The sequence below is a fragment of the Trachemys scripta genome, chromosome 21 (genome assembly GCF_013100865.1).
Source record: "Trachemys scripta elegans isolate TJP31775 chromosome 21, CAS_Tse_1.0, whole genome shotgun sequence".
NCBI lineage: Eukaryota > Metazoa > Chordata > Testudines > Emydidae > Trachemys > Trachemys scripta.
Genome location: NC_048318.1, coordinates 17,232,487 through 17,256,277, shown reverse-complemented (window position 1 = coordinate 17,256,277; position 23,791 = coordinate 17,232,487). Strand labels below are relative to the sequence as shown.

The 23,791-nt window shown below is 53.9% G+C and overlaps 1 protein-coding gene across 1 annotated transcript in view; it reads left to right on the top strand.

Annotated features, from left to right (window-relative positions):
- Window positions 1-23,791, top strand: part of PCSK7 (proprotein convertase subtilisin/kexin type 7) — a 52,022-nt gene that overhangs the window by 24,563 nt on the left and 3,668 nt on the right. Inside the window, exons 9-15 of the mRNA XM_034754398.1 lie at window positions 6,633-6,800; window positions 8,282-8,389; window positions 12,586-12,688; window positions 19,128-19,284; window positions 20,254-20,348; window positions 21,295-21,388; window positions 22,780-22,897. Coding sequence (XP_034610289.1) covers window positions 6,633-6,800; window positions 8,282-8,389; window positions 12,586-12,688; window positions 19,128-19,284; window positions 20,254-20,348; window positions 21,295-21,388; window positions 22,780-22,897 — 843 coding nt within the window. The remainder of the gene's footprint in view (window positions 1-6,632; window positions 6,801-8,281; window positions 8,390-12,585; window positions 12,689-19,127; window positions 19,285-20,253; window positions 20,349-21,294; window positions 21,389-22,779; window positions 22,898-23,791) is intronic.

Here is a 23,791-nt window from a genome sequence, read left to right as displayed (position 1 = left end):
GGGTGTGTAACCGGATCTCTGCTTTGCAAACCAGACTTTGATAACTAATTGGAGCAATTTGGGGGAATGACAGGGTCTCCAAATGCAAATGGGGAACTTGGGGGGCAGGTCCAGGAAAATGTAACAATGAAAGAGACGGTGATGAGAGTACAAGTTAACTAGCCACTCAGTTTGTATGCTGAACAGTAAATGAGCCCCAGAAAGCTTGGTTCATTTCATCTCTGAAAACCCCAGGGGCTAGTGCAAAGAATCAGTGTTTCCTAACTAGAAAAGACCACATCCCCATCTAAGAAAATGGTTAGGCTCAGGGTGCTACAAAAGAAATAAAATCTATCATGGAGCTTAAGTTTTCCTTTTAAAAATAGCTTGAATTAATTCACGCTGGCTTGAAAACCACTGGTGCAAGAGAAAAAGAAATGCTAGTCAATTAGGGACTCCGCTATACTTTTCATCTTGGAGCGTGTTGTAGTTTTCATTTTTATGTCCAGCGTCCTCCAAACCTGAGGTCTGTGAGCTAATTTTAAAAAGTCTGACATGCCCTTTCTCCTTAAAGAATGGCCTCAGATGATGATAAAAGAGGCGCTACTCTTCCATCAAAGAGTCTGAATCGGATGCCTTGCACAGCCCAGGAATTACACATGATGTAGATCTTTCCTCTCTTTTTACAGTAACATGATCACTACTCCAATAAACCTGTGTGTCTGTTATGTAGGGCATATTAAATACACCACCGTCTACAGAGACTATTCTCTCCTCTTTGTGCCTTTTAATTGTCCTTTAATAGTATTGCAGTTAATGTTTCTGACAGCTGTCTATTTTTCAGACTATAAATGTTCTGCCGTTTCCGTTAATGGGAAGAATTTAATATGGTCTCTGGCATGAACTGCATCTCTGACTGACATTTGTGGTGCTCGCTGTATTTTTTTTTTTTTTTTTTTGGTAGAACATACAGTATCTCAGTGCAAATTGCAGCTGTTAGAAGCTGACAAAATACTTTGGAGTTGAATATAAAAGTCAACAAAGAAAGTACAGTTCTTGGCAATGGAGGATGCAGTTATATCCCACTGAGTGGAGAGGGACAAATGTTTATCCCAGCTTGTCCTGTGCTTTGACCATAACCAATTTTAATTAGCTGATTTTATGGCACGATGAAGGACAGAATGATGCACCATTTGGAGCCTTCTCAAGTGACTTTTCTAAGGCTCACTTGTTTACTTGCATCTTATCTAAAATACCTCTTACAAAGGCCAGATTTTGCTTGGTTACTCAGCAGTGTAAAGCCAGAATAAATCTGTTGCCTTTAGTGGAGCTAGTCTAGAATTACACGGCTGTATCCAAAAAAGCAGAACTTGGCCTGGTAGTTTTATTTTCTACCAAGCTATGACTGCTTTACCTCTCTCCTGACTGATAGCTGCCGTTAGGTAACTAGGGTTTTGTCCACACTGGATACTCAGGAAAGTTAATCCAAATTAACTAAAGGTGTGAATTTAAGGTAGATTAGTTAAACTGCATTGAACCCCTGTGTGGATGTTCTTATTCAGAATTAAAGTGGCCTTAATTCAGTTGATCTTAATTCACTTCCAGATGGAATAATGGCCCTCAGTGCATCAATCTCTGCAGCTTGGGCCTGTCTCTTACTTTGTGTTTTAAAAAGAAATAGTGTCCATTTAATTTTAACAGGGGCAGCATTAACTCTATCCAAGCTTCTGTGCAGGGCCTCCTTGGAGCAGTGCTAGAACAGCCCCCTTGCTTCAGCTGGCAGGAATCCATGTCTGATAGTCTTACCAAGAGACGGGCAGGAGATGGCTGGTGCGTGCACTCAGCCTCCAGGAGAGGGAGGTAACTCCTGCCAGTTTTAAGTTCTGTGGCTGCAGGATATGGTGGCCGAGAAGCTGAGTCAACCTGGCCACTGAGTGCTTCCCGGGAAGAACAGGGTGAAGCTCCCTGTGTCTCAAGTGAAGACTCCGGGCAGGAGGGCGCCAGGCTGGCTGGGTGGCGACCGCATGGTAATGGCACGAGTGCTGTTGAACCGTAGCCCACGGCTTTGCGGAGCTCACAGGAAGCAGAAGGCGGCAAAGGGGGCTTAGCTGTTTTTCGTACTGCTGGCAAGCCTATGAAAAGCCAGCTCTCCTCAACCGGGGGAACGGTTGGGGGAAATCCCATACGGCAGCCGGGGGGCGGGGGGAGGGGAATAGCCATCCTGGTGCACCCAGGGGGAGACTCCGCTTCCTGGGTTCGGAGAACGGAGCTGCTAAGTCAAAACCGTTCGCAGCTCCTCACTGGGGGAGTGAGGGGTGTTCGGCGTGGGCCCCAGCAGGAAGAGGAGCTGCAGGAGCAGGGCAGAGAGAGGAGGGGGAATATGGTGTTGCTTATGCAGTAGCAAGTAGGGTTGAGAGCTGGAAGGTGGCTTGGAGCAATGGAGCGATCTGGTGCTGGGCAGCTCTAAAACCAGAGCAGAACTTGTGCCACCAGTGTGAATCCATCCCTGCCATAAGCCAGGCCAGCAGCTGTAATGCTGCACTCTTCTGTTCATATTTAGCACTGGGGTCGCTCTTCACTTGGTCCCCTGCAATCCTCGCGCCCCAGCCCTCAGTCTAGAGCTGCAGAAACAACTGTGCTTCGGGCGCCCATGGCAAAGCTGCCTGTGGTGTCATCGGAGGAGCACGGTGTCCTCCTGCGTCTGTCCTGTACTACGTGCTACGCACCTTCCTGGGCAAGTGCTCGAGGGCTCTGTCACTACAGCTCAGCACCTGCCTTGGCCACTTAGAGAGAAGTGAGAGCTGCCTTCCCCTGGCTGGAGAGCCCCAGGGAGCTCAGCATGGGGTGGAAAGCAATCCCAGGAATAACAACAAGGGCCTGTGTTTCGGAGCATGCGCACCAGGCTATGCATCGAATTACAAGGCTGAAGCTTGGCTGGGGTAAGTGCCAGACCAGTGCTGTGGTCTCCCCAGAATATGCTACGCTGGAGTCTTGCCGTCTTGGAATTGATTCATCACAAATACAGAAGCTCTTCAGCCCCTACCTGGCCACTGCCGGGGCCTGCAGGTCCGGGTATGGGTGTGACACTCTGCACATGGGTAAGGCCCAGTGCCACCCAGCCAGAAACCTCCACTAAGCTCACTAATCTGAACCCCATAAGTGCTCTACCTCAGATGCCACGAGCCCTTCCCCCGGGAGTGCTGACTCCTAGCCCCATGGGGAACGAAGCAAAGAGGGCCTGGACCTGAGCCAGGATGCCAGGGTCCCACTCCCAGCTCTATTGCTCACAGCCTCTGTGACATTTTGGGCCATTCATTCGCTTCTCAAGGGTCGAGTTAAGTCAGTGACCTTTATAAAGGGCTCCTGGTCCCACTAGTGAAAGTTTTCTTGTCTAATTGGCAGCAGGTCTCTTGAAGGTTAATCCCTACAGCGGCCATACTCTGTCCTGGTCAGACCTTTCCTGAGCCAGTCGCCCCTTCCGTCTCCCCACCCCCAGAGCCATTGTGTGCGGCACAACAACCTAGTGTGGCCGTGTGCAGACCGCCCGTGGCTGCTTTTCTGCTTAATCCAGTGGCTTGACTGTGAACTCCCAGGGAAATGTTTCCAGACTTTCCCGTTACTAAATCCTGCCCCTTTGTTGTTGTTCCATTTCTGGCTGCGAGTGAGAATGACAAACCTTCCGGCCGCTTGGCCTGCCTGGCTGCAGCTTGGCGTGGGCTCAGCAACCACAAAGAACAAAAAAAGCCCGTGTGTGCTGCAAATTCCACAGGCGTCCGGAGAAGAGGTCGCTGGTGCCTTCCTGTGGCCGTTCCAGGGGAGACGGCAGGGTGGTGAACGGATCACACCCCAGCCTGCCTGGAGTTAATAGTGAGCCAAACAGCCCTGGGGACTGAGGACTGAATTTGCAAAAGTAGCCACTTCCTTTGGGTGCCCAATCTGAGAAACTTGAGACCAGACATTGGAAGGTCTGAGTCACTAAGCGTTTCAGTTGGGCACCCACTTGTCCCAGGTGGGGCCCCCAGTGCCTGGACACACTTGAGAATTCTGGCCCAAGTGCACTGGGGAGGGAGACACAAGCTGCAGTGAGGGGAGTGTTAGGGGCAGAGCTGGCTCCAGCATTTTTCCCACCTCAAGCGGCAGGGGGGAAAAGAAAAGCCGCGATTGATGGCACTTCGGCGGGAGCTTTACCGCCACCGCTTCGTTCTTCGGCGGCAGGTCCTTTCCTCCGAGAGGGACCAAGGGACCCGCCGCCGAAGACCCGGACGTGCCGCCCCTTTCCATTGGCTGCCCCAAGCACCTGCTTGCTGCGCTGGTGTCTGGAGCTGGCCCTGGTTAGGGGAAGGGGAGCCCATGGAGCCTTTTGGCCATTTTTTAACTCATCATTACCCGTGTTTGCATGGGGGCAGGAGTCAGAGATCCTGGCTTCTAGCAGCATAGCTAAGTCCTGTCACCCCCCTGTACCATTTTCCACACACTTAAAATGAGGGCAGAATTTCCCCCTCTTGGCGAAGTGCTTGGAGATTCCCAAGCAACCGCTGTACAAGTGCAAAGCATCATTAATTCTATTGCCAAAAACCATAAGGAAGGGGTGTGTGTGTGTGTCCCCGTCTCCCTTTAAATAGCCCCCTTCCTGCAGGAGGGCTGCTGCATTGTTCAGACACTGTGCGAGGCTCCTGCGAGGAGATGCCCAGCTGGTTGGGTTAGTGGCACATGTGCCAATGTTACATCCTGGCCGGGGTTTCATGCTCTGATTCCCACTCTGACGTTCCTTTGTACAACCGCTCCACACTTCTCCCCACACACATGCTTTCCAGGCGGTTTCATGCTTCTGATCGCTCTGGGGGGAAGAAACTGAGCGTTTAGGGTGGAATGCATGGCTGGGCTGGTTACCTGAGAGGGCAGGGGGAAATATGCTACTGGCAGCGTGAAACATGCTTGGTAATCGCTGTAGCGTTTAATCAGCAGGAATCGTTATTAACTCATCCCTCCCTTTTTAGGGCAGACGTCTCGCCCCAGTCGAAGGACTTGTAGGGTGCATGGGAGTTTGCAGTCCTTAGTGTGCAAACCAGAGGAGTTAATGGGTGACTTGAGCACAGTCTATAAGTGACTACGTGGGGAACAAATACTGAATAATGGGCACTTCAGTCTAGCAGAGGAAGGTAGAACGCGATCCAACGGCTGGAAGTCGAAGCTAGACCATTCAGACTGGAAATAAAGCGTAAATTGATACCATTGAGAGTAATTACCACTGGAACAATTGCCCAAGAGTGGTGATGGATTCTCCATCACTGGCCGTTTTTAAATCAGGGTTGGGTTTTTTCAATTTCTAGGCATTGTTGTGAGGCTGATCTCAGGGCTGTGTGATACCGGGTCGGACGAGACGATCACAATGGTACCTTCTGGCCTTGGGATCTAAGAATCTATTAAATGCAAGCTCCGGCCTTGCTTTCTGGGTGTACAGCACCATGCACTACATGGCTGGGTTGCTCAGAGTCCTTGGGGAGTTAGGAGTCCCATTCCCATTGAAAGTCAGTGGGATTTGGGCCCCTTTGAAAATCCCAGTCTACGAGCACTATGACAAACAAATGACAACCCAGTTCCCTGCGAGCAGCCATGGGGGTGGGGGGGGTTATTTGGGAGGCTGTAGTGGACGGACTGACCATAGAGAGGAAGGCTGGTCCAGTGATTTAGGCACTAACCTAGGATTTGGGGGCTCTGGGTTCCATTCCCTGCTTTGCCACAGTCTTCCTGTGCTTTGAGCAGGGGGTTGGACTAGATACCTCCTGATACCAACCCTGATATTCTATGACCTTGGGCAAATCCCTTAGCCCTTCGGCACCCCAGCTGTTACCTGGGGGTGGTCGCCCAGCCCTGCTGCCCAGGGGTGCTCGGAGGATAAATACATTAAAGACTGAGGTGTTTGCATATGGTGGTGATGGGAGCCAGACAAGTGCCATAAGTGGGTAGACAGGCCCAGTGGAAGAACAGCCCTCGGAAAGGCTGTGCCCCCTGTTTCTCAGTGACACGGTTCCTTGTCAGACCAGGCCCCTGTGGCGTTGAAGTTGGTTCCCCCAGCCTCTGAGCCGTTCCTCCCCATTTCCAGCTGCACCTCATGGTCCCTTTTATCTCCTCTTGCCCGTGGGAGGCAAGGAGCCATCTCGGCTGTGGCGAAAGCAGTCAGGAGAGCACAATGCTGCAGGCCTGTCCAGGAAGTGCCCTGGGAGCCCTTGTCTGTGAGAGCAGTGGGTAGACTTTCAGGTAGGCACCCAAACCTCTGTCTGCTCCTTTGAAACCCTGGGCTGGAAATCTGCCTTCTCGCAGGGTTAGGCCAATTCCCTTGCTGGGACTAGGAGGGTGTTAAGACGAAACATCATCTGAAAAACCCCCCAGTGATGGTTTGTCGTCCCCATTGCTTGGCTGAGGTTCAGCTTGAGTGTTAGGCAAACGGTCAGGAGCATTCGCTGGGCCCAGGGTTTTGTTACTAGATGTGTTACAAGCAAGGTGTAGCCTCCATCGGCTGCTGCTGTAAGCTGGAGAGCGAGCCAGGGACATGTGCGTGACACTGGGGTGCACGGTGGCTCACTCGTCCTAAAAGCTCTAGCACTCTGAAGGCTGCATCTGACCAGAGACGTCTCTTTGGCTCTTTGTTCAAGGTGACGACAGACTGGAATTTGGAGAAAGGCACAGGATGCACCGAGGGCCACACAGGGACTTCAGCTGCTGCCCCCCTCGCAGCCGGGATGATTGCCTTGATGCTCCAAGTGCGACCGTGTCTCACCTGGCGAGATGTCCAGCACATCATTGTCTTCACAGCCACCAAGGTGAGAAAAGAGCTCCTTGGCGATGTGTCCTCTAGTTCCAGCTGCACAGAACCTCCAGCCCCTCGGCTTTCCTCCTTGGCCCCTCTTGGCGAAGGCTCCAGTGCATGCTGGGTGGGTCTGGATGGGCTTGAACAGTGAGCTCACCCCCATCAATCTCACCTTTCCCTTGACCCCAGAAGATGGATGGCTCTTCCCCTCGCCCCTTGTTCTCACCAGGAATGTGCCTGAGGCAGACGGTATTCTCTGCTGTCACCATGATGTATGGGGTATTTGTTCCATGCATTCCTGAATCTGCCAGGATGCAAGTCTTCAAAAGGTATCCAGGATGAGCCTGCGTGTGGATAGTGCAGCAGCCGGGGTGGAGTAGGGCTTGGTTGGCGGAGTCGAGATGATACACCCGCTGGAGTTTTTGCAATGGCCCCTAAAGCGCTTCACAGCGTGAAAGCAGAAAGGCCTGATTTGTCTGATGCAGTCACGGAATTCTGAAAAAAGAACAGGAGTACTTGTGGCACCTTAGAGACTAACAAATTTATTTGAGCATTTGTTAGTCTCTAAGGTGCCACAAGTACTCCTGTTCTTTTTGTGGATACAAACTAACACGGCTGCTACTCTGAAAGGAATTCTGAGTCTTGGAGACAGAGAGGGAAGAGCTCCTTTTGTAAATGTTACTGTTTGCTGGGTTCTTATTCAGGTACAGCTCCCACTGACTTCAGGGCGAGTTTGACTGCAGAAGGAAGGAGTAGATAGTGAATCTGAAAGAGGCATCTGGGGTTGGCCAGCAGGCAGGGTTTTGTTGTACTTGGTGTGTGTGTCCCCTGCAGTTTACGTGATACAGTGAGATAAAACTTGCTTTGGCGCAGGGTAACTTTTTCCACAGTTGGAGACAACGGCTGCCAAAGCGCTAAACCCCAGTAAGTAATGGGACCCAGATCTGATCTGCCCCAACTCGCGCTGATTTAAGTGATTGTATTTATTCCTTTGAAACTGGCCTTTAGACTTTCCAGGGGCTGCGATCTGGGCAGGGAGGGAGGAAGGGACCAGCTGGGATATTTCAGAGCAGAGGCATTTTTGTCCTTTGCGCTGTTTGTTTTTCTTTTGAAGAGCGAGGAATCCTGGCTCGGTTGGGACTCAGTTTAAACAGAGGGCGAGCTGTCCTTTCTAATCAGGCCCCATGGCAGAGCCGGAGTTGGCTTTGCTGCTGTTACAAGTCACTTCTGAGTCTCTTCTGCGAAGTCTGCTGGTTAGGCAGACGTAGCCAGGTTCCCCCCAGTTTCCGGAGGGTGGCTTAGGTCTGCATTTGCAAGGTAGGGCCCATAGGTCTGTGTGCAGCGAGGCTAGGAGGGTGCTTTCCCAGTCCCCCCCAGTCCTCGTGACCCTGGTCTTTGCGTAGCTGGATGTTCGCTCGCCCTGCAAGAGGCAGGTGTATCCCCCTCCCAGCTGAGTCACGCCAGCTGATGTGGCTCCCTCTGGTTCCTTTGCAGTATGAAGATCGTCGCACCAACTGGGACACTAACCGGGCGGGCTTCAGCCACAGCCACGAGCATGGCTTTGGCTTGCTAAATGCTTGGAGGCTTGTCAACGCTGCCAAGGTAACTCAGGCCTGCTGGCGTCAGGCCCATCCGTCCGGCAACCCCACGGGCTCCCCCCCAGACATACACTGCACGCAGGGACAAATCCAGCGTAGCAACAGCTTCTTCCCTGTCTCCGGCTCCTGGTGGCCTGGCCTAGGTGTTTCCGTAGTACCTGTTACTACGGGAGCTACCCACGGGCAGAAAGCTTATTTGGGCAGGGCTGTGGCCAGGTCATCCTGTGTACAAGAGACAAGGGCAGGGGCTACAAGAGACAGCCATGGGCTTGGGCCAGCGCTCCTCAGCCTGAGGACAGCCTGACGTCGACTCCCACCTCCCAAACCTCATCACAGGCCACATCTCGCTCTCCTCGGCCTTCCTCTCTGAGCGAGCTCGGGCGACCTCAGGGCTCTCTTGAGACGGGAAGGTCCTGTCAGTTGGGGGGAGCCGTGAAGTCCTTTGCTGAGGGTGTGTATGAAGTGTTTCCCTCTGCAGGGCAAAGCTTCTCTGATAGAGACTCTAACAAAGGCATCTGAAGAAGTGGGCTTTTTACCCAAGAAAGCTTATGCCCAAATAAATCTGGTAGTCTTTAAGGTGCCACCAGACTCCTCGTTGTTTTAACAGAGACTTGTGTAGCCACTTTGGTGTGGTCCAGTGCAACAGGGCTCAGGACTGGCAGTCAGGAGACCTGGGTTCTAGTTCTGGCTCTGCTACTGACCTTGGGCAAGTCACTTGCCCTCTCTGTGCCTCAGTTTCGCCTGCTGTCCCATTTTGTACCATCTGTGGATGGAAAACCCTATAGTTGTAGTAATGGGGCGAAAAATGCCTGTGTAGAAGTGGTCCCTGCTTCCTCAGCAGGTGAGCTCCCTGTGCACAGTCTGGGTTAGAGCTGGCCATTTTGATATGGACAGGTTTGGCCTTTAATACTGTCTCGCATGACGGTCTCATAAACAAACAAGGGAAATATAGCCTAGACAAACCTACTGGATGGTGGGTGCACAACTGGCTGAAAAACCCTACCCAGAGTCATTATCAGTGGTTCACAGTCAAGCTGAAAGGGCATATCGAGTGGGGTCCCGCAGGGATCTGTCCTCGGTCTGTTTCTATTCAATATCTTCCTAAATGATTTGGATAATGGCATAGAGAGCATACTTGTAAAGTTTGTGGACGATACCAAGCTGGGAAGGGTTGCAAGTGTCTTATAGGAAGGGATTAGAATTCAAAATGATCTTAGCAAACTGGAGAAATGGTCTGAAACAAATGGGATGAAATTCAATAACGAGAAATGCAAGTTCTACTCTTAGGAAGGGACACTCAGTTGCACACACACAAAATGGGAAGTGACTGCCTAGGAAGGGGCACTGTGGGACAGGATCTGGGGGTCATAGTGGCTCACAAATGAAATATGAGTCAACAGTGTAATATTGTTTCAAAAAAAGCAAACATCATTCTGGGATGTTGTGAAGGAGCCAAGAGGCGTCTGCCTGGCACAGCAGGGGTTAAAGAACACCTGTGGGGTCAGCTAGCCCCACCTCGCCCCGTTATGCCTGCAGCAATGTCAGGCCTGGAAGGGGGAGAAAAGAAGGGAGCCCCTCTCAGCCAGGGGCTGACTGGCGAAGAGGCAGGAGCTCTGTGTCTCTGCCTGAAGGCACAGACGCAACCTGCCTGCCAGCGCAGCCACTGAAAGCAAGTCAGTCTTCCCCTGCCAAGGGGAATCTACCGCCAAGCCCCAACTGTGGGGAAACTGGACTAGCAGGGCCATGCCCCAAACTAAAGGACTTACATAGGGAGCAAGCTCCATCTCCCCTGGCTAGGGGTGTGAGCGGCCCAGGACTCTGAGCCAAGACCTGAAGGAAAGGAGGGCAGGTCCCCCCTCCAGTCCCTAACCAACGATCTAGCCGCTAAGCTGCCCAGCCACTGAAGACCCTGTCACAGATGTATTATCAGGAGTGCTGTAAGCAAGACATGAGCAGTAATTCTTCCGCTCTACTCAGCATTGATTAGGCCTCAGCTGAAGGACTGTATCCTATTCTGGGCCCCACACCTCAGGCAAGATGTGAACAAATTGGAGAAAGTCCAGAGAAGAGCAACAAAAATGATTAATGATCTAGAAAAAATGGCCTGCGAGGATAAATTAAAAAATTGGGTTTGTTTCGTCTGGAGAAGATATGATGGAGGTGGGGGACAAAATAACTGCCTTCAGGTATGTGAAAGGTTGTTATAAAGAGGAGGGTGATAAATTGTGCTCATCCACTGAGGACAGGAGACGTAATGGGGTTAAACTGCAGCAAAGGAAAAACTTCCTAACTGTCAGGATAGTTAAACACTGGAACAAATTCCCTGGGGAGATTGTGGAATCTCTGTCATTGGAGGCTTTTCGGAACAGGTTTGACAAACACCTGTCAGGAATGGTCTAGACAATACTTAGTCCTGCCTCAGTGCAGAGGGCTGGACTAGATGACCTCTCGAGGTCTCTCCCAGTCCTACGTTTCTATGATTTTGGTGTGTGGAATGAGTTTCCATGTATTTTACTCCCATTGGCCCTGCAGAACTAGCCCAGCCCAGGGAGAGGGAGATGGATTCTAGGCTGACTCGTGTTTCAGCAATGGAATTATTCACTCAGTTCCAGCGCAGCGTCTGTGATGCCTGAGAAGAAAAGTGCCCAGCTTGACAGTCAGATCCCGGGGGAGACAACAGCACTGGGGGTTTAAGACAATAAAATAATAAAAAAAGAAACATTGGCAGAGAAATTTGAGTAGGGATCATGGAGACCAGTAAACACAGACCCCCTTGCACACAGACACGCTGATCAGAGCAGGGCTGCACTTTAAACGCCTGCTCTGCTGAGCCTTAGCCAAATCTGCCTCTCACAGTGACTCCAAAGATTAGTTGCTTAAAGAGGACAAGACTCCGGCCTTCCTTGTAGGGTAAGTGATACATTGACTTGGGGGTCAAACTACAAGGATTCCCGCTGCACCTCCTCACTATACGGCTGCTTTGGGGATGAAGTCATGAGTCCTTAGGCAAGTAGTGCAAACCTGCCCCTCTTTCAGAGCTCTATATATAGCCACAGGCAAGAGGCTTGTTTATGGAAGCCGTCGGGTCTGATTCATGGCTCTGGGGGCGGGGGGTTGTTGGCAGTGCTCAGCATGGGGAGACTGTCACACCTGCTCTTTGGGCACCAAGCTTTGTGACATGGCAGGTCATCCCCAAATGGCAGGGGAACCCGACATTCTCTGAAGGCAACTGCAGATCTCCAAGTGCTGCAGTCCTGGATTGGTTGTGTGTGTTGCAGTGGAAGGGGAGTGCTTAGAGCAGGGGCCGGGTTCTAGTCCCTGCTCTGGCACTAACTCGCTGTGAGATCTTGGGCAAATCCCTTTACCTCTGTTTCCTCGTCAGTAACCTGCACAGTAGCAAGTACAAAAACAAGAGCGCTCACTAGTGGGGGCACCAGGTGTCTCTGGTTTGCCAGAATCACACCTCCCCAGAGTACCTTATTAAGTAGATTTTCTCGTGTTCGTATTCGCAGGCTTGTCTCTGTCCCTGTAGCACTCAGGGAAGTGTGTATGTCCCTGGGTAGGTGCTAAGAATCTTGTTCTGCTGCCCGAGCGGAGCCCTGGGAATCCAGGACCTTTGTTTATGGCCAGACTGGTTCAGTGACTGAGCAAGAGCAAATTTCATTGTCCCTGGAAACACTGTCGCAGACAAAGCACCTACTTTTCTCTGCCGTTCCTGCTGGTTCCCCTCTTCTCAGCCACCCTGGCTGAGACATAAGAAGTCAAGTGACATGCTCCAGGTCACTCACCGTGTTGGTGGCTGCGCTGAAAATGGACCCAAGAGTCCTGACTCCCAGTCCCCTGCTCTAACAAATGAACCAGTGTTCCCTCTGCTCTTTAGTACATTCAGCCAGGCCTGCTTTTCTAGCATCACATGCCTCGATAGCGTCATAACGCCCCCCGCTTCTCCCAGCATCCCCGGGAAAGGCTTCTGAATCTCAGGCCCCAGACTTAAGTTCCCACACTAATGTGCTGTAATGACTCACTGAGCTGTCTCTAAAGAATTAACACCACGTCCATGACCGCCTGCAATCGATACATTATTGATGAGCCTAGCGGTGGAGAGACTCGTACTTAAAGGTTTATGTGTTAATGGCTGGGGAGAGCAAGGGTCTGGGGAGGATTCGGATGCTAACTCTTCCCCTGTCTCTCCTTCTACAGATCTGGGAATCTGTCCCATACTTAGCGTCGTACATCAGCCCTGTTCTAAAAGAGGGCAGGACCATCCCGCAGGTCCCTCAGGCATTGGAAGTCACCTGGAATGGTAAGCACAGCACACCCCCTCTGTGGGGCCCTGTCCTTGTCTCTCTGTCTCAGGCAGCCTGCGTCTACAGGAGAGGAGTACAAGGCCTTGTAGACCTCCAGGTCACCAGCTCAAATCAACAGCTGGGTGATGGCAACCACAAGTCGCTCTCGCCTGCTGGCCGGTGTGAGCTTAGAACGGGCCCCAGAGAGCCAGCTCCCACCAGGGGTGCACTGGGGCCCAGGGGTGGGGCAATGCGTGGGAGGCATGCGCTGCCACTGCCCATGCAGGGCTCGCTGTGTCTCCAGGACTGTCAGTCTGCCTTTCACCAGCGCTGATTTCACCTAATAACCCGCCCAAAGCATCTGCCTGGGCAAAGGGCCCCTAGGGTATAACAAGGGCAGCCGGGGGTAGGAAGGTGCAGGGAGAAGCTGTGGTGAGAGAACTTCGTCTGTGAAGAAATCGGAGCATTCGGGGGCGAAGGCCCATGGCGGGGAAATTGAGGGAGCAGCAGGGATCGGTTTTCAGCGGCACTGGGAATGATGCCGTGGGGAAGACAGGAAGGCTGTTCCAGGATAAGCCTCTCACCCCACAGGCGGTGATGGCTTGGCAGGGCATTTCTCACAGTGAAATAGCTGGTGTTGGGAGCTGCCTTGTTAAGGGGTCGTGACGAGCATCCAGGGAACGTCTGTGTGGGTGCACGGGGGCTGGAGCGATACACACCGGCAGGATGAGAGTGCCCCACGTCGCTCGAGGGCTCCGGCATGGCCAGGGAAGAACTGATCAGGGGGAGCTTTCAGGGGAGCTTGGGACAAACCCAGGCTGCAGCCAGCCATTTCCAGTATCTCGGGTCCCAGCGGGGTAAGAATGGGCAGAATTCTGCAGGGATGTTGCCAGGGCAGGGGGAGCCGAGCTGGGAAGAAAGGAAGCGAGGGCACAGGTAAACGTGCCTGCATCGTGCTGGCCAGAACATGGCCCTCGGAGAACTCCAGCCAGATCTGCCCCTGCCCTAGGCAGCAGCTGCCCATCTAGGAACTGCCAGTCCCAGCGTGTGCTTCTGTGCAGGCAGCCAGTGCTGGGATCTGCTGGCGGTGGTGGCATGTCACCGAGGATCAGGGATCCCCTCATTGTCGGCTCTGCTGTTTGTTTCTGAAGGGTGCTCCTTCTTGCCCATCCATTGGAGACAAGAGCAGGATGAAACAGGGAACCCTGGAGAAATGGGGGAGGCAGGATCTCCTTCTGGGTGTTCGCTCATGCAACATCTGTGGGGTTGAAACCAAAGCAGACCGAGTTCTCCCTGGCTGGGCGCTGCACCGTGGGAGGGGTGCAGGGACATGGATGCAGTGCTGAGAGGCTGGCGATGATGCCTTAGCGGCTTCGCCTTGGGCATGCTTACGGTGTACTGTGCTGAAGGCAGATTGTGTGCGGCAGCTCCAGGTGCCCTCCCAGCCAGAGATCAGATGTCAGCCAAGCAGGAGCAGAAACGGTGTGGTGGGAGAGACAGCTAAGGCTGAGGAGGGGGGTCTGGGGCAGGAGGAACAGCTGTGGCTATAGGGATGACCCCAGTGGGACAGGATGGGGGGGCAGCAGGGACAGATTGGCCTCGCACAAGCCCAGGAATTTTAGACAGACTATGAAAGAGTTAAGCGTCCCGAGAAGCCGGATTTTTTTTCTTTTCTTTTTGAGACCGCGGCTGCTTTTGTTCGTTGAGCTGCTTCCCCCCACGCGCGCGTAGTTTAATAAATTGATGTCTTTGGAAAGGCAGACAGGCATTAGCGAGCTCTTACGGCAGGGCCCAGCACGGCAGGGGCTGGGCTGCGGCCAGACCTGTTCAGTTGCCTTTGACCATTTTAGGTAATGTTGCAGCTCCTGACTTGGCTGGCCTCTGTCAACATAAACAAGGCCCTTCTCTGGAGCTGCTACTAGTGGGAAAGAGAGGCCCAAGAGTAAAGTTGAGCTGATGTGGTGCAGCCCGTGGTTGTGGGGCTTGTTTTCCTTCCCATACCAGGAGCCCCCCTCGCCATGGGCTCACTGGCCAGATGTGCTTGTGTGTTTTAGTCTGGAATTCCTTTCCTGCTCACCAGCCGCCCTCCCCTTTCATTGTGTTTTGTCCTCGTGCATGATGGGAAATTCCTTCTGCACCCCCTGAAATGACTGGCGTTCACCGCGGCTCCCCAGACAAGACTCTCCAGTGGGGGGCAACGTGGGATTAAACCCTTGGCTTGCTCACTGACCCACTGGTCCCGGGAATTCATCCCATTCACAAGCCTGGTGGGAGCGGCAGGGCACAGAGGAGCAGCCCTCCTTATCCATTTCCAGTGCCCGCCATCAGAGGGGCCCAAAGCACCTCGCGGTCGCCAGTGAATGAACCTTCCCCACCCGCTCTGAATTAGGGACCTGGGGAGTCCCTCTTACAGGCAGTGCTGCGCGACTGACCTGCCAGACAGCTTTGAATCCCGGTGCTGCCTTTGGCTTCCACTCGCACCCTCTGCTGGGCAGGGAGCCCCCTGCTTTGAACCCACTGTATCAGGCCCGGGCGAGGCACAAGCTGACTGAATGATTTCCCCCATGGTCACACAAAGGATTAAACCCCCGAGGCCTCCAATCTCCCTAGCCACGTCCTGGGTGCTAACCGCTTGGCACAGGATAGGTCGCGGGGCAATGGGCAGAACAGCTCATCTGGTGGCTTTCACAGCTGCTCCCCGTTCGACAGAGCCCAGCATGAAAGCCTGGGTTGGCCGTGATCGGCTATTTGGAGGGCTCCCTGAAATGACTTTGAAGCGTCAGTGGATTTCCCTGTAGACAGGTGTCCCCGTCGCAACTCCCACTCCGCCCCCAGCCCTAGCCCTCGGGGGTCTCTCCAGGGCAGGCCTGAGGCACCTTGACGGGAGCTTGCCTAGTGAATTTTGTGCCGGCTCTGCAGAGGGGGAGAGAGGCTGGGAGGACGGGAGCGTGTCCGTCCCACATCCTTTCTGAGCACTGAATTCACACACCGATGTAAAGTGCAGAGACCTGGCTGCCCAGTCCAGGGAAACGTGAGTGTCGGGGCAGCCTCTAGAGAGACCTTGTAAAACCGCACGAGAGACACTAACCCTGATCCCGGCAAACAGGAGGCAGGGTTGTTTTTTGTTAATGGAGTCAGGTTTGTTCTCAGCCTGTAGGAGCCTTAAAGATCATGGCTAGGAGAGAAAAACAAGGGAGCTCTGGCAGCTCTGAGAGCGTTGCCCTAAAAGGAATTCTGAGTTGAAAGTGCAGTAGCAAACAAGATGTTAGGAAATGCCAGAAAAGAGAGACGTGGGGGAAGTATGTCCGAAGGAATGCACGCTGCTCTGCTTTCCGCCCAGGTGCCCTGGGGACTCACCCGGAGACTTAACCCTTCAGCGCAGGCACGAAGGGAGACTGGAACTGGCCTCTTAGTCACTGCACACATGAGAGGCCTGCGTCTCCATTGCTAAGGAAGGCCATGTGTGAAAGCAGCCAAGGAGAGTCCTTAATGCACCCCCGGTCCTGTAGCTTGAGAATGGGCTAAGGAGGCAGACGCTGCCCGTCTGTTTCCTGGCTGGGCGGCTGGGAGGGTTGTTGAAGCTAGAGCTGGCCACATTGTTTGGCAAATAGTAAATTTGTCAACAAATGCATTGGGGGGAGGGTTTGCACTGAAATAATTCATCAATTCAGGTCGAGTTGTGGCTGGAAAAAAATGGATTCTTTCTCTCGAAAAAGTCAAACTGGTTCATTTCCACCCTTTCAAAATTAAACATTGGGATGTTTTGTTTTGAAATTTAACTATATTTATTTAAAAATAAACAACGAAAAAGGATGAAAAGCACCTGAAAAGGAAACACAATGAAAACCTTAAAATAATTCATTTCTTCTCAGGGTTGGATGGTGTTTTGTTTTTGTTTCATCTGAGGTGTTTTTGGTTGCAAAATGAAATGTTGTTGTTTTCCTTTCAGTGAGAAAAGCAAAACATTCAGTTTTGCTTCAAAAGGAACCAGTATTGGGTTTGGATTTTTTCGGTTTGGCCCCCAAACTGAACAATCACTTATTCGTTTGGCTCTGTTAGCCCCCTTAACTCTGGTTGAAATCTGCTGCTGTCAGACTCTCTAGCTGATTACAGTTTCTCGTTGGTAGCACCTTTGGGGAGGCAGTATTGATTAGTGGTTGGAACTAGGGTGACCAGATTACCCGATTTTATAGGGACAGTCCCAATATTGGGGGTTAGTCTTATATGGGTGCCTATTACCCCCCACCAGCAGATCAAGGAAAGTGATCGTTCCCCTTTATTCGACATTGGTGAGGCCTCATCTGGAGTACTGTGTCCAGTTTTGGGCCCCACACTACAAGAAGGATGTGGAAAAATTGGAAAGAGTCCAGCAGAGGGCAACAAAAATGATTAGGGGTCTGGAGCACATGACTTATGAGGAGAGGCTGAGGGAACTGGGATTGTTTAGTCTGCAGAAGAGAAGAGTGAGGGGGGTATTTGATAGCTGCTTTCAACTACCTGAAGAGGGGTTCCAAAGAGGATGGAGCTCAGCTGTTCTCAGTGGTGGCAGATGACAGAACAAGGAGCAATAGTCTCAAGTTGCAGTGGGGGAGGTCTAGGTTGGATATTAGGAAACACTATGTCACTAGGAGGGTGGTGAAGCACTGGAATGGGTTCCCTAGGGAGGTGGTGGAATCTCCTTCCTTGGAGGTTTTTAAGGCCCGGCTTGACAAAGCCCTGGCTGGGATGATTTAGCTGGGAATTGGTCCTGCTTTGAGCAGGGGGTTGGACTAGATGACCTCCTGAGGTCCCTTCCAACCCTGATATTCTATGATTCTATGATTCACCTCCTGTCCTGATTTTTCACACTTGCTGTCAGGTCACCCTAGTTGGAACTGTGGACTGGGAGAAGGATGACCAGACAGCAAATGTGAAAAATCAGGACAGGGCGTGGGGGTTAATAGGAGCCTATATAAGAAAAAGACCCAAAAATCTGGACTGTCCCTATAAAATCGGGACATCTGGTCACCCTAACTGGGAGTCCGGACTCCTGGGTTCTACTCTCAGCTTCGGTGCTCACTCCCTTGCCACTTTAGGCAAGTCACTTACCCTCCCAATGCTTCTGGTTCCCAAGCTTTAAACGGGAATAAAGATGCCTCTAGCTCTCAGGGAGGTTGTGAGGCATAGTTCACTGATGTTTGCAAAGGGCTTGGAGATCCTCGGGCGAAAAGCACTGGCGAGGGGCAAAGGATTATTATTGCGGTTGCTGAAGGTTGAAGGGTTCTCGCTGCAGCCCTGAACCTTCACATCAGCACCCTCCTCTCCTGCTCTGGAATTCGCAGTCCCTGAGTCAGGACAGCGTGGAATTTTTGTGGTAAACTGGCCTGTCTGTCACCTTGAACTCAGCCCATCTGTTCCAAAGAGCAGAGTGTGTCACGGTGTACCTAGGGCCGGGGCATTCGAATCCCCTGTGGGGCAGGGCTGGGAGCTCGCTTTGACTGCAAGCTCTCAGCCCATCAGACTGCAAGGGAAGCTTCTTGTCGTGACATTAGCATCACAGTGGCACACGCAGCCCTACTAACTTCACAGCACAGGCACATAGACTATTTCGGAGGGAGAAGAACATAGATCCAAGTAAGGCTTTCCCACCTCCTGGGCTTTGCAGGTGCAGGTGACATGTTATGGGATATCAGAGACGCAGCCATTCTGTTTTATACAACATTTCTACTACTTGCTGCCACTACTTTCCTCAGCAGTTATCCGACACCGCGAAACCCCGATCCCGCTTCTTTCTTCAAATCCTCAATTTCCTGTCTTTGCTGTTAATAGCCAGAGTTCAGCGGGAGTCACCCTGCTAAATCCAGTTATGCTGCTTTGCAGAATTGTGCAGAGGAAGGATGTGTCTTTGGGAACAAAGCATATTTGCAAAAACTAACGCTGGAGGGAAGCTCTGACCAGGTATCACCTGTGTATCTGTTTAGGACAAACTTCCTGCATTGGTGGGAAGACAAGCACTGCATTCAGGCTGCATGAGAAATTCCCAGTGGAGCGCCCACAGCCCAAGCCATACAAGCCAGGCGTGAAAAGCAAGGCAGCATAGTCACCGCTGAGGGACTGCAAGCCACGGAGCTGGGTGTACAAGAGAACCCTTTTCCAGGCCTGGCTGTTTTCCCGTGGCTGACATGGGTGGCAAGGGGCTGTTAACAATGAAAACGGATCCGTTTGTGGGAAGTTGAGACGCTGATTGTGGAGCTGGGTGCCAGAGCGCCCGGAATTGGAAACGAGAGCAGCCTTGCTGCATGTGTGGGCAGTGGGCGGAGAGTGCGTGTGAGAGGTGTCTAGCATGTGTCCTGCCTACGTGTCGCTCCGTTGTTCCCATGCAGCGCAGGGAGGTCTGGGGGGGAGTGGGGAGCGCTCATTGTGTGTGTGTCCTATTAACCAGCCCACTGACACCTGCATGCCTTTACTCCTTACCAGTCACAGCGGCCGACCTTGCCTTGTCTGGCATGAGGACCTTGGAGCACGTGGCAGTGACCGTCACCATAACCCACCCTCGCCGTGGCAACCTGGAAATCAAACTCCTCTGCCCCAGTGGCATGGTGTCCAGGATTGGGACCACCAGGAGCCTGGACTCGTAAGCAGTGCAGAACTCTGCCGGCGGGGACCGCAGGAAGGGGTGGGATGGGCTTGGGGGGCAGTGATGGGTGACTTCCCAGGTGCTATAAAGTCTGGGGGTCTGGAGGTGAAAGAGGGGGCTGGGTGGACCACGTGCAGCAAGGGCGTTTCCAGGTGGGTTGTGGAGTGAAAGGGGGTAGTTGAAAGCCACACACGTAATACAAGGATAGCACCGTATTAGCTCAGGTGCTTCTGTCCCTGTGTGAGCACACTGCCCTGTCCAGCCCCAGCATTTAGAAGCCTGCTATGTGCTGCTTTTGCTCCATGGGAGGGGAAGGAGAATTTCCCAGGATCTCCCTAACTGACTCCTAGCCCACTCCTGCCCTGTATTAATGCTGGCCATGGAGAGCTCCACTCCATGCCCCCCCGAGCCCAGTGAGTCCGCTGCAGGTGAATCCAGACAGAGCCGTTTCTGTCCATCTCTCGGGGGCAATGCGGGGATGGGGAGGGTGTTAATTAGCTGCAGCTCCCGTGTTCCTGGCCAGTTCTCAGCGCCGCCCTCGGTATGAGCTGTCCCTGGGCTCTGTGTCCCCAGTGAACGGGGCTGGCTCTCAGAAAGCAGCACACGTAGACAGGCAGCACCGGCTGGCCCTGCTCAGCCGGGACGAGGCCAATGTCCCTCTCTCACCATCCAGGGTAGAGTGGGGAAGCTCGTATGGCAGCGCCCAGACCGCCCCTGGCCTGTGGCTAGAAGCATTGCTGTTGCCGTCACCTCTGCTCTTTAATCTCCAGGCTCGTGCCTGTTGGCTCACGCGATATGCTCTGCTCTGGGGCCAGGGACACCCAGCCCCTGCTGCCTTGGCCACCAGGTCCTGCTCTCCTGCCCATCTCGTTGGGACAGAATCTGTTTGCAGACCTGACGCCCAGACACAAGGCGCCCAGTGGCTTGTTCGCGCCTCATGGGGTATTTTTCTCCTCCCTCTTGCAGAGATCCCAACGGCTTTGCTGACTGGACCTTCTCCACAGTGAGGTGCTGGGGGGAGGAAGCCCAGGGCATGTACAGACTCATTATCAGGGATGTCGGTGAGTCCCTCCCTCTCTAGGAAACTAATGGTCCTGGGCCCACCGGCCTGTTGTCGACTTTCATTTCTGACTCCTGTGTGTGTCGGGTCCTCGCCCAGCCCCAGAGCCTCCAGTCTCCTCCTGCCCTGCAGGGGGAATCCATTGATGGCTGCTGAGTTCCTGGGGGGGAAGGCCCATTCCCTTCCTGCAGGACAGATGGGGAGTGCAGGCCCCAGGGTTGGATGTAATCCAGGCAGGTGCTATATTAGCTAGTCTTCTACAGCTCTGCCCCCGCTCCTCTGTGCTTCCACACAGCACCCCTGCTATTCAGCCCTCTGCAGCCTGCTGACGCACCTCAATCCCAAGCCTCATCCTCAACCCTCCCTGCTGTCCCAGCCCTGTGCACCCCGTCAGCTCTGCCAATGCGGCTCATTCCGGCCCTGCAACACCTCCTGCTCCTCCAGGCCGGGGCCTCTCCAGTGCAGACAGAGGCGGCTAACGGTGGGGAGGGCCTGTGCTCAATTTGGGCTAGGCTGAGACTAGTGGGGGCCTGAGTCCGACCGGAGCCCAGGCCCCCAGAGCAGGATGGCTGGGTTGGCCCCCAAGGTCTCTCCCCGCTGGGTCTAGAGCCTGGCATACATAGAACTTTTCAGTCTGATGTGGGCACAGCCGTGCGTCATCTGGGTACTGTGCTGTGGGCCTTCCCGTGAGTCGAGCAGTCGTTTATGTGCCACCCAGCTGCTGCTGAGGCCACGTGCCCACCACATGCTCCGGCCTGTAGGATTCCAGAACAATGCCAAGACATCGATTCTTTCCCAGGCTAGGAGGCACAAAGGGTTCCCGTCCCCATCCTGCAGGCAGGGTCGCCATTGCTGGGTCCGCAGGCAGGAATGCGGCTTTCTCTGGTAGGCTGCAGCAGCAGGGGCCCCCTGGACCCCAGTGGGAAAGTCTCCATTTGCTTTTCCAGGGGATGAGACGCTGAAGACAGGGACGTTGAAGCAGTGGCAGCTGATGCTTTACGGCTCTTCATGGACTCCGGCGGAGATGAGGGAACGGCAAAGGTACGGGAGCCTCCTTTCACAAAGGAGCCCTGAGGCCGGGCTGAGGCCGGGCAGCGGGTTTTCGTATGTGAACAGATTTTTGAACGGGTCAAATGGCCACGGCCCAGGAAGCATCCAATGAGGCAGAGGGAGCATGCTGCTTGGCATTTCCAAGGAGGATTGCTGTCGCCTAGCTCCCAGGGAGAGAGCTCCAGGGCCCTGTGAGATGAAGGGAAATTCGGGTCTCAAGAGAGGGGGAGTCTGATTTCTTTATCACCTCACAAATCCGAGCTGCTGCTCTTTGGCTGGCAGCAGTGTCTGTAAGCACCGCGGAGGCTGGCCTGGGCGGCTGAACGTAAAGAAACGTACAATTGGACCTGGGACCGATTCCTGGTGGGGTTTGTAGCAGCCTGGAGATGAAGTCAGGACTCACTGGGCTAGGGCCTGCAGCTGGCCCCCTTCAATGATCTACTGGGGGATTTGGCTGGCTGCACAAGGGAACTCTCTGGCTGCTGAATGGAGCCAGCATATGGTCCGATTCTGCCTGGCAAGTCCTGGGGTGCACAAGGCCCTCAGAGACAGCCTGGCCGCCAGGGGCAGTGTGGAGGAGCAGTGTGGAGGGCTTTAGGTTGGTGGATAGGTGACAAATCACGTATTTTGATCAATTCAAAGCACCTTTTCCTTTAACTCTCAGGCCGCCTGTCAGACTCGTTACCAAACACTGCATTCTGGCTGCCGAAGGGGACACAGATAGTCCCTGGGACCTGCCACTCCCCCCTCCTTGGCCTGTACTTAATCCTGAGGGTTGGGAGATCGAAGCCAGCAAACGCACTGATGGGGGCAGAGCACCTCCCTGTAGGGCTGGTGTCTCTTCTAGGAGCTTAGACATGAGCAAAATTCAACCCCAGGAGGAGAGGAAACCTGCTTTCCTAATCCACAGGTCAGGGCCTCCGGGATGGTCTCCTGCTTGCTGGTAAAAGCCAGTGTGTCCATACATCCTCTCTCCTCGCCTCAGTCCTGCCTGTCTCTTGGTTGTGTATGTGTTACTGGCCCCATGGCCAGATGGGGCAAACAGGAGCAGGGGATCTGAGAGAGAGACACCCCTCCAGTCCTGCTCCTCGGGGCCTGCTCCAGCCAGCACATGGCAGTGCTGGAGCCGGCAGCCCGCAGCCATTCCCTGCGCTAGCCGAAACAAGGGGGATACAATCAAAACTCTTCTCAGCCTCAGCCACAAACCCCCTGCCCTGCCCGGGCTGTCCCCACTCTGACCGCCCCTCCCCAGGCAGGCCCAGGGGAGCCGGCTTGCGGGGGCCATTCCTTCTCTAGTGCTGCGTTCCTCGGCCCTCTTCCCGGCTGCTTCACCTCCGGGGGCCTGTCTGCGGCAGTTTATTGAATGTGTGTCTTGGCTTCAGGCTGCTGGAGGACGCCATGAGTGGCCAGTACTTGAGCAGTGGCGAGTCCCTGCCTTGCCCTCCAGGACTGGAGATCTCCGAGGAGGAGCCATACACCATCACAGCCAACACCCTCAAGGTAAAGCCTGCAGGACCTGCGCAGGGAGTACACCAGGGGCCCATCTTCGCTCTGGGGAGTGGATTGGGGGGCTCGATGGCTCGAGGGGGCAGCGGTGGGATCCGGAGCGTGTCCTCTGGGGCGCCAGTTCCTGTCCCGGCCACGTCAGCAGTGAGCCAGAGTACTTAATACTTGACTGCTGGTTGCTGGAATGAGTTGGGGGGCAGGGCACGTCTCAGCCCAGTCCCCACCGTACACGGACCCACACGGCAAGAGCCATGAACACACCCTTGGCAGAAGGCCAAGGGCTGACTCGGCCTTAGCGCCCGAACTCCTCTCTCCCCAGAGGGAGGGTCCCTGGGGCTGGTGCTCGCTATGTTGCGATCTAAGTGGGGATGGCGCGAAGGCCTGTGGGGCAGGACTAAACGCGCTGAATGTTCCCATCGACCCTGCTTGTTGGTGCTGAACTGGCTGGCCAGCAGCGGCTGGGTGCAAAGCCAGGCTGGCAGGCCAGGGACTGTCCGCACTGTGACGGTCACTGTGAACGCTGCCCTGGTCCGGCCGTTTGGGCATCCGCCTCCTCCCAGGGCCTAGTGAGCAGATCCCACACAGCAGCTGCTTTCGCCGTGCCCACAATCCCTGTCCATTCACCGTCCTCCCAAAGGGCTAGCTCTGCCCAGTTCTGCTTTCCAGCGCCACGCAGCAGGGAGAGGGTTTTCCTGCGTGTCTGAGGTTTCTCTCCCACCCACAACATTAACTCTCACACGGGCCCCACTTTGCAGCCCCCACCCGACTGGGCAAGTTTGGAACGCGACTCCCTGGTGAGCTCACACCTGCTGTTCCTTCGCTGGCTTGAGGTGTCCAGAGAGACGAGGCGTCTTCCCCAGGTCCCGTCCTGGGGCCCAGCCACTCCTC